This window comes from Dryobates pubescens, chromosome 1, assembly GCF_014839835.1.
Source record: "Dryobates pubescens isolate bDryPub1 chromosome 1, bDryPub1.pri, whole genome shotgun sequence".
In the NCBI taxonomy this organism is placed as follows: domain Eukaryota; kingdom Metazoa; phylum Chordata; class Aves; order Piciformes; family Picidae; genus Dryobates; species Dryobates pubescens.
The window spans coordinates 36,887,067-36,899,166 of NC_071612.1; the positions used below are offsets into that span (position 1 = coordinate 36,887,067).

Genomic DNA, 12,100 nt, shown 5'->3' on the forward strand with positions numbered 1-12,100 from the left:
GCTGTCATTTGAAATAGAACTGGAATGTCTCAAGGATAATCCTCTGAAGTGGGTGACTGTATGATAAAAACACTTTTGAGAATCAGAAAAAAAGTGAAAATCTGTATTTGCCACTCAAAATACTGCGGTGTTTCAGAGCCATTAAGGTTGTATGAATCCTGAGTGGCAGGTGACACTGGAAACATCATTAAAAAGCATCTCAGCTTGCACTGGCTGTGATTTTGCATTGTATGATCTGGGCACATTTCAGAGTTAGATATTAACAGCTTCAGCAGACAATCTAAGCAGCAAGAGAAAAGTGGAAGAGACAGATCTTTTGTTTAGCTGTCTCAAGCAATGGAAATGCAGGAACAAATCATGGGGAAGAGATGTTTACACATGGATAGACTACACCCTAAAAAGCAGCTAACGACTTACACCTTGCTTTGTTTGCCTAAAGAAAAAGGCAATAAAAGGCAAATCCCTTTAATGTACAAATACAGCAAATTAAGTATTTGGCTAATCACTTTACTTCCAGCTAGTCATGGCCCACTACAGGTCCTTACTTGACCCTTCAGTGATGACCTGTAACGGTGGATCATTTGCAAAGGGTGCAGACGTTGTCTTAAGTTTCATGGTGACAGGTTTCTCAGCTTGGTGAGAACAAAAGCCTGCCTCCTTTGTCTCTGCATAAACGGTGTGCTCCAAAGTGAGTGGGATGCCGTGAAAAACATCTGCTCAGGTAACCAGCTGATTTTCACAACCTTGGTTAAGTTTTTAAATAAATACTTCAAACCTGGCAGTTGCACTAGTGCCAAGGCACACATTCAGTCTACTGACCTGGAAGAAGGTGGTGCTGAGAGAAAGAGCACTTTGCCTTCCAAGTTCGAGGCAACAAACAGTATCATTCCAAAGGTAAATTCAAAACATTCTCTTCAGTGTTTTGCCTCAGTTCAGTATTCAAAAGGTTTATTTAACTGATGGAAAAATACAAACCAGTGTAAACAAAATATTCTTGTTACATCCACATGGTACTTTTATACTGAAATATTATTTACCTAAAGTGGATTTAAAGCTGTAACACTCAGTTTTCCTGGGACAAGATGTCTGCATCTGGGATCAGATGGAGTATCCCTATGCTCATGCTCTGCCTTATTTCCCTGCCTACCCTGTACAGATGTCAGCACTTTAAGCCCCACGTTATTTTTCAGTTTCTTTTACTGTAGGGTAAGGTATTTTATTCAATACAAACATAATTTAAGCAAGACAGTAAAACCTCTAGTAAGAAGTCTCTCAGACAAGCAATCTTTGTTTTCAGAATGCCCCTCAATGATTGCAAACATTATCCCCTGAGGCTTCTAATACGATATTGTTCAATCTCTGCTAAAAGGCACTACTATTAGTGAACACATTTTTCTGACAGTTTTAACACTACATATTCTGCACTGCATCTCAGAGAAGGGGAAAAAAGAAGAAAAAAAACCTACCTATGGAAAAGTAAGACTTGATTTCTGTCTGAAAACATTGACTTGGCAGGGGAACACTATGAAGAAACAGCTGCTGCCATGCTCTATGACTCACTTGGCAGTAATACCACATTTACAGACACATGATGCAGAGGGACTCCAACATGGACTGAAAAGTTTCTTGATGAAAAATAATGATCACATTAAAGTTAAATTAAATCCAGGCTGTAATGATTGATAGGTGAAAACACTGGATTTTTCTTGACAGTCTTTGTTTGAAAAGTAAATGAGCTTTTAACGAGGTATTATGTTCTGCTTGTCAGCACAGAACAACAGAATAAAACCCACTTTAAACAAAAAAGCCTTTTTACAAGACACTAAATGCTGCCAGATCTTTAAAACTGAAAACTATTCACAATCAAGTACATGGAGTAAGTACCTGGTCCTCAGTGATCTGCACTGAGTTGAAGTCTGTAGCTAAGCATGACCCTGGTCAAGTTAGCAGAAGCAAGTGTCTCTTCCAGCGGCCAGCCAGGACTACTAGAGAAGAGTCTGCTTATTCCCCTCAAAGTGTAGAACCCAGAGCTGAACTGGTTTACATCAACTGAACATGATTTGGTAATACACTTTTGAAACAATGCTTTCAGAAAGAGAGCAATGCAAGACAGAAGTGTGGGAGCTGCATCCTACCTCTGGGCTACTGAGTCTGCCTGCTGGTGGCATATTCTGTGTCCTACTTTCTCCCATGTTGAGGTGAGGTTAGCTGTTCAGTATGGCATAAATACCAACGAATGTCAAGCTTTGTTTGCCTTTTCAGCTGCCAAGGGGTTTCTTATTTTTGTGCATATTGCTGTAAGGTTTTTTTAACATTTTCTACTTACCCAGAATGTTATCTCAAACTTGTTAAATTACAGCGTGGCAGAAGAGGAGGCTCCAGGGAGACCTTATAGCAGCCTTCCAGTCCCTGAAGGGGGCTACAGGAGAGCTGGAGAGGGACTGTTTAGAAGGGCAGTGGTTTTAAACTAGAGAAGGGCAGATTTAGATCAGACATTTGGAAGAAATTTTTTACAGTGACGGTGGTGAGACACTGGAGCAGGCTGCCCAGAGATGTTGTGAACACCTCATCCCTGGAAGTACTTAAGACCAGGATGAATGAGACTTTGAGCAGCTTGGTCTAGTGGGAGGTGTCCCTGCCCATGGCATGGGGATTAGAACTGGATAGTCTTTAAGGTCCCTTCCAACCCAAACCATTCTATTGACTCTAAAAAATAGATTTTGCTTAAAAACCCCCTTTATTCAGGGGTTGTAAAAATTTTATCTGTACACAACAGAAGATGAAAAAATCATACTGCATGTGACAGCAGAACAACAGTGTAAGACACAACCAACATTTCTGTCCTCTCTTACTTGGACTCCAGAAAGTTACCGTGTGCAAAGCAGATCCATGGTTTCTCTTGCCTAATAAACAGAACAGGTCCTGCCCTGTTTCATTATTTTGATGATGTATGAACTATGTTTTGATGATTAAACATAGTCAGATGTTAACTATAATTAAAAAGTCTTTAAATACAACTGATGAGTGAATTCATGGTTTCAAGAGGCAAAAAAAAGAAATAGCTGAAAGAAACATTACAAACAATGAAAATCCAGAACAGGCTACAGGAACATTTGGAAGGCTCTTCCTAGCCTTAAGAATTCTGATGTTCATAGATCAGGATTTTAAGCTAGGGATGTGGACAAATTATCATGATTTTTAGTGTTATGAAACCTCACTCCTGCTGCTTTTTAATGTTACTGCCTCAGAGCAAAGGTGATTGCTCTGGCACTTGACCTCTCCACTCAAAGCAATTATCTCATAACTTCATTTCACAACTTTTCCATGCCCCAGAACTGTATTTCAGTATCAGTAACTCCATCTGATAAAAAGGTTCGTAATGTTTAAAGCCCAGACTAAACTCCAAAGTGGTCACCTGGTAACACATCCGAGAGGAGATTATTTCTGGGGGTGTTTCAATTGCTAAAAAACAAAACAAAGGCAAATTTTCTACTCCTTGCATAATAAAAAGATTGCTTTGGTCTGCAGTGTTGTTTAGATGTTGGAATTAAGGAACAGACATAGATGAATATAAAAGGATGGGTCAGCAAATATAGAGCTATACCCGTACTCTTACCTGGCTCAGAAAATGTCTTTTCAGGAGGATTCTTTGTGCTTATCCTCCATGATTTGCTTTTAGTAAAGTTAATTACCTGTTACCTGTACAAGTCCTCCAACACTAAGTGTTCTGGAGGTGGTAATTATTATGATGATATTAGTATTTGCTACTGTAAATAATATTTAACAAGCACCACACTATGATGATTTGTTCACGATGGCTAAAATGAAATACTGCAACCAACTTTTGAAAGAAACATTTTTTTAACTGGCAAGATGCAAAAAGCCAGAAATGGTCCTTTGGGCTGAAATGTTACCTTACATTCTAATTTGCTTTGTATGTTCTCTACAAGTGAAAGGGTCAAAAGTTATAATCCTTATTTAAGTCAATGCTAGTATCAATAAACTTCAGTTTAAGTTAATGCAAAGGATATGCTCTCCTGGAAAAGGAGTTACTCCCTTTTCTAACTGCTTCTAAAGTCTACAAGTCTGAGAGTTTTAAAATGTTCAGTACTGTATGTGCAAAACCGCGTTTACTGTCTTCAGAGGGCCCTGGGTGGCCAGACACCCCTCATACCAGCTCTTCTCTCTGCATACATCAAGGACATCAGCTCTGTGGCTTTCGTTAAGCCCAGTGGTGACAACTGCTGAGAAACAGTCACTCTTGTGCTTTCAAACAGCTGCTCTGGATCTGTGAAATCTGCAGAACTGGAAGCAACAGCTGGAAGGCATCCTGAATGTAGGTGGTACTGTTGCAGCCCTGAAGGAGAGAGAAGACATGAGTTCATCAGGACAGCTGCTGTGCATTTCATAGAGGCACAGAATGTTTAGGGTTGGAAGGGACCTTCAAAAGTGTCTGTTTCAAACTCAAGGTCCCATCCAATCTGCCTTTGAACACTTCCAGCCTTGGAGCCTCCACAACTTCTCTGGGCAACCTGCTCCAGCGCCTCACCACCCTCATGGGGAAGAATTTCTTCCTAATGTCTAATCTTATTTGAGCTTCTTCCAGTTTGAAACCATTCCCCCTCCTTCTGTTACTTCATGCCTTTGTCTAAAGTCCCTCTCCAGCTCTCCTGTATCCCCCTTCAGGTACTGGAAGGCTGCTTAAAGGTGTCCTGGGTGCCTTCTCTTCTCCAGACTGAACAACCCCAACTGTCTAAAGCCTGTCTTCATATCAGTGGTGCTCTAGCCCTCTGATCATCTTCATGGCCCTCCTCTGGACTCTCTCTAACAGTTCTGTACTTTTTAAACACTCTTTTCCACCCCACCCTCCACATCTGCACCATCTATAACCTTTATTCAAAGAGGATTTTAGAATTTGTGGATAACCAAACCTATAAATTACAACAATTTACAAACAACATGGATAGCCTGAATCACTGCAGGGAAAAAAATCTGATTTCCCCTCACTTTGAGCTCCTGTCCAGCTCATCCTTCCATCAAGAGAACTAATTCTGAATTTGCTGTAGGTGGGAGAAGTGTTACTGAAATTAACAGTTTGAATTACTAGAATGGCTTTAACACATAGCACTATTTTTGGAATTTCTAATACCAAACAGTAGAGCAGGCTGTATTTGTATACAAAATATGGGGTTTAAGAAGCACAAAACATCATATTCCAGAGTTCTGGGCACTCCCTCATTTTGCAGTTCTTGGAGTTTAGAAAGAACTCCAGCAGCAGATCTCTCTCTTGCAAACTGAACTGTTTGGGAATCTTCCCTACTGTTTTCCTACAGCCCTATTCATATTCCATGATTTTCCTCACAGGGATTGTTAATTCAGTGCCAAACTGCTTACTATAAACCAGTATTTTCCTCATTTTTAAGGGAACATAGCTATTAGACACAGAATTGGAATCTGGAATATGTGTTTATGTTTAGAGAGGTGTGATCTAATTAACAGAGTGCTGCAGCTCTTTTAGTACTTTATGAGCATATTACTCCCTCTTGACCTCTTCTTGGTAAAACTGAGGCATGTTTTGCTCATTGTGCTTTTGTGATAAAAAGCAGCTCGTGGTGTCTAACAGAAGAGGTGACTCATAGATTATGGTGTAGAAATAAATCACTCAGGCTGAGAGAGTTGGGGTGCTCAGCCTGGAGAAGAGAAGGCTGTGCAGAGAATGTTTAGAAGCCTTCCAGTATTTTAAGGGGGCTACAGGAAAGTGGGAGAGGGGCTTTTAACAAAGGCATGGAGTGGCAGGATGAGGGGGAATGGCTTCAAACTGGAAGAAGCTAGATTGAGATGAGACATTAGGAGGAAATTCTTCTCCATGAGTCTGGTGAGGCATTGGAATATGTCACCAGAGAAGCTGTGGAGGCTCCAAGCGTGGAAGTGTTCCAAGCCAGGTTGGATGGGACCTTGAGCAAGCTGGTCTAGTAGGAGGTGTGCCTGCCCATGGCAGTGAGTCTAAAACTAGATGCTCTTGAGGGTCCCTTCCAACTGAAACCATGCTATGATTCTATGTCTGACACGGCTGGTTCACAGCTGCAAGGCTGTGAATCTTTGTAGAAAGGCACTTAGCCTGTGAATGGGAAGCACTGGAGCACAGCAGTAACTCAAATTTAAAGAAAGGAATAGTCTGAACCTACCTGGGAATCTGAGAGACTTTGTGATATTTGGACTGGGTAATGGAACCCTAAGAACAGACTTATCCCAGGCAGCTTGTGAATAGCTGAGAAAAGGGCTAAAGGGCACACTGCAAGTTGCCTGCTGTGCTCTGAGTAATCCAGCAGCAGAGTTTAAGAGCTGACCAGTCTTACTTCAGTCATGCAGCTCTCAAGACTCCTCAGTTAATGCAGTATCACCACTAGAGTATTTGTGGGAGACTCTGAACACAAACCCAAGAGGTTCATGAGCTGGCTCTGAGCAGCTAAAATGACACTGTCATTGTTTTTCATGTAGTTCTTCCTTCAGAATCATTTCACTGGAGCATTTTCTAACATGAAAAAAGCAAAGGCTTACCTCTAATAGCACACTGTTGATGAAGGGGTTAAGAACCTCTGCTTTCATACTGCTCTGTAAAGCAGAAAAGAGAAGGGACACGGCAGGACGTGAAATACATTGAAGAGAAATGTCTGGATATCTGAGAAGTGGCTTTATGAATTCTTTCAAGGTCCTACTTCCCCTTGGTTCTCACTCAGCCTGTTTATGACATATTCCTGGTAACTGTGCCTACATTTCATACACACTCCAGCAGAGCCTACGTGTTTCTATCACTGAATACAATGAACTAAGACAGGCCCAGGGTTTTACTTTGTCATTAATTCATGTACCACAGAGTTTCAAATTGCCTATAGATGTGAGATGGACGTGATGACATTGTCTGCCCACCTGTGTGTCACTGCCCTTTTCATCTCCTCCCCACAATGTTTTTAACCCTTTGCTCACTTTCAAGGAAACAAGAAGGTAAAATACAGGTCAGAAGGAAAATGAATTTCTTTGAAGTTTGGCAAATATCTGTGGGCAGAAGGAAAGGAAGGCCCAGGTTAGCTCCCCTACAGAATTAAAACCAGGTGATACTCAGATCCCCAAACTGGAGGCAGTATATGTTGAGCTGGACAGTGTAGACAGGCCAGTAAACACAGCTTAGCATGCATAGCTTTTTTTTCTCAGGCACCAGATAAAAATGAAGATGGGTGCAATGAGTAATGACACTACTGGAGACTAGAAAAATCAAGATATTTCAGCTCCTCTGCTTTTTAAAATGTTCTTTCCCATTTTTATTCTCCCTGTTCCTCGCATTGTGGTTTTTTACAACCTCCAGCAAGAGCTGCTTTCTTTCAATACCAAATAGTGGACTTCATTGGAACAAAGGATCCACAAGATTTAATTTAGCTGAAGTACTTCTACTTACAACCTCATAGCCTTCATATTACAGATTTAAAGAAAGATGAAACACCTAACTTTGAGTGTGCAGAAAGAGAAGATGGTTAGAGAAAAGAAGAACTCTTTCACTGTTGGTTACTAGAAAATCCATTACAGAGTGTGCTATTTAGTTGATTGTCAATAAACTGAAACAGAGAGCAGTATCAATTAAATGTATTGATTGTATGGATCAATAAGTTAAAGTCTGCAGGAAATCCTGCCTAGCAAACCAAGCTGTTATTCCTTACTTCTGCGTAACTCTTCCCTTGCGTGGGACAGTTTTAGGACTCAGCTTGACAGGGTGATGGGCCATCTCATTTCAATTCTACTATTACCTAGAAAGGTTGGACCAGATGATCCTTGGGATGCCTTCTAACCTGGAATACTGTGATTATAAACTATGTGCAGAGCCAGAACTACAACTAATGTCTGAATTACATAGATGGGATGGCATTATGTTGGAAAAAAAACACCAGTTATTTAAGCCACTGCTCAGTTTGCCATGAATTGAACCACTCTGCAGGACACTGGAATGGTTTTGTGAACCCAGGTGCTGTTGGCAGGATAAGGAGGAAGCTTAACCACTGGAACCAGGGAAGTGATTGTGCCCGTGTACTCAATACTGGTGTGGCCACACCTTGAGTACTGGGGTCAGTTTTGGGGTCCTCACTACAGGAAGGACATTGAGGTGCTGAAGTGTGTCCTGGGAAGTGCAACAAAGCTGGTGGATCTGGAGAACAGGTCTGGTGAGAAGCAGATGAGGGAACTGGGGTTGTTTAATATGGAGAAAAGGAGGCTGAGGGGAGACCACCTTTCTCTCTACAACTCCCTAAAAGGAGGCTGAAGCCAGGTGGCCGTTGGTCTCTTCTCCTTTGTAACACATGATAGGATGAGATAAAATGGCCTCAAGTTGCACCAGGGGAGGTTTAGGTTGGATATTAGAAGAAATTTCTTGACTGAAAGGGTTCTCAAACACTAGAACAGGCTCCCCAGGGAGATGGCTGAATCCCCATACCTGAAGGTGTTTCAGAGCTGCAAAAGATGAGGTGCTGAGGGAACATGGTTTAGCACCAGACTTGGTAGAGTTAGACAGTGGTTGGACTGTACGACTTCAAAGGCCTTTTGCAAGCAAAACTATTCTATAATTCTGTCACAGGCATTTTTTACTTTCCCACTGATCATGGTGAACAGAAGGCCCACATCCTCCTCAAAGGCTTACAGGCATACAACAGCACATAGAGATCACCAGACTGCCCTGATAATACTCTTTTCTACTGAGTATTTTAGCAGTGGGAAGTGTCTTTGTGCTCAGATTCTTACATGTCCACACAACATCCACAAGAACAATGTGACCCTACCAACTGAGTTGATAAGAACAAAACCTAGTGCAATGCTATGGAAGCTCTAGTTTTCAATTTTCTGAGCTGGGCCAGCTTAATATTTCATGTGCAATTTATTTTTTTATGCCTGTGCATTTATTTATTGCAAGTGTCACACAAAGATATGCCAAAATATGAAACACAAAATAAGCAGTTTCTCCCAGAGTAATGAGAAGGAATGTAAATGATTCAGAATAAAAGCAACCCAATAAATCATGTTCTCCACACATAACTCTGGAAAAACTTGCTCAGAAATATGCTGGGAGAGCTCATGGGAGAACTGGGAAAATTTCCTTTGATGTATAGTCACATTTTCATGGAGTAATCAGGAGAGCCAGAGTTTGCTCTTCTCTGACATTTGCAGAACAATTGCAGCAGCAGCACAATTTTTGCCTGTGGATGTTGCTAGAATACTCAGATTGTCTGAAACATCCTGAAAGGCAGGATGCTATTTCTAGCAAAGATGTTCACAGATAAATGGATGTTCCTAAATGGAATTTCTTGAGATACAAGACAGAGTGATGATTTTTTTGGTCGGTTGGTTGGTTGTTTTTTTTAAGCTGGACAACCAAACAGATTTTCTGATCTTTTAAACCTTTTGGAATCACAGTGGCCCTAGGCCAGAGGATTTAGCAAAGGCTAAGAAGACAGCTCATGAAACCATCTTAAGGTATTGGAACTGTTATCTATTAATAACTTTTACTCAGATGCATTCAAAAGGGATAGGCTGAATAGGTGAAGTTAATATCAGGTTGTAAGACTTCAAATGTGGGGCCACGTCAGTACAAGAAGATAAGAAGTGCTGAGCAGTGATCAGGAAAAACAGGAAATGGTGTCTAGAAGGACTTTAGAAGGCAGGGGACACACAGCAGGCTATCAAGGCTTATAAATTTCCTCTGCAACAGGGAAACTGCTGTAAAAATGCCCTGTATTCTTTTTCTGAGAGAAGATGTGCCCTCTTTGCTGGCACCTTGTGCAAAGCCACTGGACTTGGGTAGTAAATTCCGTTTCAAGAAGTGAACTATGTTAAAGAAATGCCAAATGCTACAGAAAATGCTCTAATCTTACCCCAGCTGCTGTTAAAGAATCGGAAAACTTCTTTGATAAAGAGGAAACTTCATTGCACATGGCACTTGTTAAACTGGTTGAAAAAAAAAAGACAGACAAATATGAAAATACATCCTCATCCTGTCATTGGATAAAACCCCCATGACTGTTCCAGGCACAAACTTCATCTTAGAAGACAAGAATGTTCTAAAGGCAATTTTTCTTCTAGTGATTTTAAATTTTTTTTGAGGTAGACTTTGTTCATGATAAAGATTTTTCTATTCCACCAGTGAAAAATCCACTGCTGACTACAGCAGCAAAGTGATGCCAAACTGGCTCCTCACCAGCCTGTTTTGAGAGTGCAGTGGTTCCATTTTAAAATTTTAAACCTTCAGTTTAACGCTCATTAAAGAAAACAACTCCTAGAAATACTGTTGAAAATCAAACTTTAATGAAAACAGTGAGAAAGTTTCTTATCTAAGCAATAAAACATCTACTCTGCACTAAAAGAGGAAGTAGCCCTGAGGTTAAAATAAGAAAGAACAAGGAGATCTACTTCTATTCTTAGGCCTTTCATTGTTTTGCTAAACATTCACAAGTGAATCATATAGAACATCATCCTACAAGGTGCTCTATATAATTTACTTCTTCACATACTTTGCTTTAGACTGAAGTGTCCCTTCTTTGCTATTGTTAAAAGCAATGATAAGGATAAACACTTCCTTAAATACTTTACTTATGTAGGACTCAATGCTTACAGCATCTCGACATCAAAACCCACTGAGATTGGTAGAACTGATTACTACAGAGAGCTTGAGCTGTGAATTTTGAGTTCCATGAGATGAACTGGCCTCCTGAATTTATGCACCTTCTGCTGTGGTCTGCTACAAAGTTGTTGACAGATGTGGTCGTCTTGATTTTTGTATATTTCTGGCTGATAACCACTAGATGATGAAAACCTATTAGCTGATAAGACTGCACTGTGGACTCTTAAAGCAAGCTCTCTAGATGCAAGCACAGAATCTTTTGCAGAGGGAACAGGAAATGCAACCCAAATTAGCATGTATGTGCACTTGCTGGAGCAGAAACAACTTCCAGCTTGTGAACAGGTCATGGTTTTGTCAGTCATTTCAAAAAGTGACAGGAAGCCTATGCAACTTGACTTCATGAGAAAATATAGTACCAGGCCCCCTAAAGCCAGTGCTATTTGGTGATCCATGAATGTACTGTGCCTTCAACTGCCAAAAGCTGAACAGAACTTCCTGAGTTCTTCCTAAGCAAATGTCAAATGATCATCTTTGAAGCACAGCATACTCACTTTGTCAGGACTTTTGCTTGATCTTGAGCTGTTTTCTCTACTTCCTGCCCATGTAGAATTAATTCTGCTACTTTATGCAGCTGTTCGATACAACGAGCAGTCACCTCAGCCAGACTTTCAATGGACAGCATGTAGATTTCCTTCAATTAAAACAGGCAACAACTGAATCAATAAGAACAACATTGCTAAGTGCACATATAGATAAGCAACTGTATATGAGCAAGCAGTGTGCCCAGGTGGCCAAGAAAGCCAGTGACATCCTGGCTTGTATCCCCTTGTACTCAGCTCTGGTGAGGCCACACCTCGAGTATTGTGTCCAGTTTTGGGAACCTAATACAGGAGAGATGTGGAGGTGCTGGAGTGAGTGCAGAGGAGGGCAATGAAGCTGGGGAAAGGCCTAGAGAATAAATCTTTGAAGAGCAACTGAAGGAGCTGGGGCTGTTTAGTTTGGAAAGGAGAATAGAATAGAATTAACCAGGTTGGAATAGACCTTTGAGATCATTGAGTCCAACCTATCATCCAACAGGCTGATGAGAGACCTCACTGCTCTCTATAACTATCTGAAAGGACATTGTAGAGAGGCTGGTGCTGGTCTCTTCTCACATTTAATTAGTGACAGAACAAGAGGAAATGGCCTCAAGTTATGACTCTTCACAGGAAGAGTGATCAGGCTTTGGAATGTGTTGCCCAGGGAGGTGGTTGAGTCACCACCCCTGGATGTGTTTCAAGGTTGTTTGGATGTGGTGCTTAGGGATGAACCTTGTAGAGTGGGGTTCTGGATTGGACTTGGTTATCCTGAGAGGGTCTTTTCCAACCTGAATGTTTCTGTGATTCGGTGATATATACTTATTGAAGAATTTGGATTAAAGGAGCCCTCCTTGCCCCAGCTGGAAAT

General features: G+C 41.0%; 1 protein-coding gene across 3 annotated transcripts in view; it reads right to left on the reverse strand.

The window, feature by feature from the left end:
- Window positions 1-3,930: 3,930 nt before the first annotated feature.
- Window positions 3,931-12,100, reverse strand: part of FAM114A1 (family with sequence similarity 114 member A1) — a 31,675-nt gene continuing 23,505 nt past the window's right edge. For all 3 annotated transcript variants that reach the window (XM_054165711.1, XM_054165633.1, XM_054165751.1), the window contains 4 exons: window positions 11,206-11,345; window positions 9,909-9,981; window positions 6,559-6,612; window positions 3,931-4,357 (listed from right to left, as the gene is read on the reverse strand). In XM_054165711.1, the coding sequence (XP_054021686.1) occupies window positions 4,256-4,357; window positions 6,559-6,612; window positions 9,909-9,981; window positions 11,206-11,345 (369 nt within the window). In that variant the 3' untranslated portion in view covers window positions 3,931-4,255. The remainder of the gene's footprint in view (window positions 4,358-6,558; window positions 6,613-9,908; window positions 9,982-11,205; window positions 11,346-12,100) is intronic.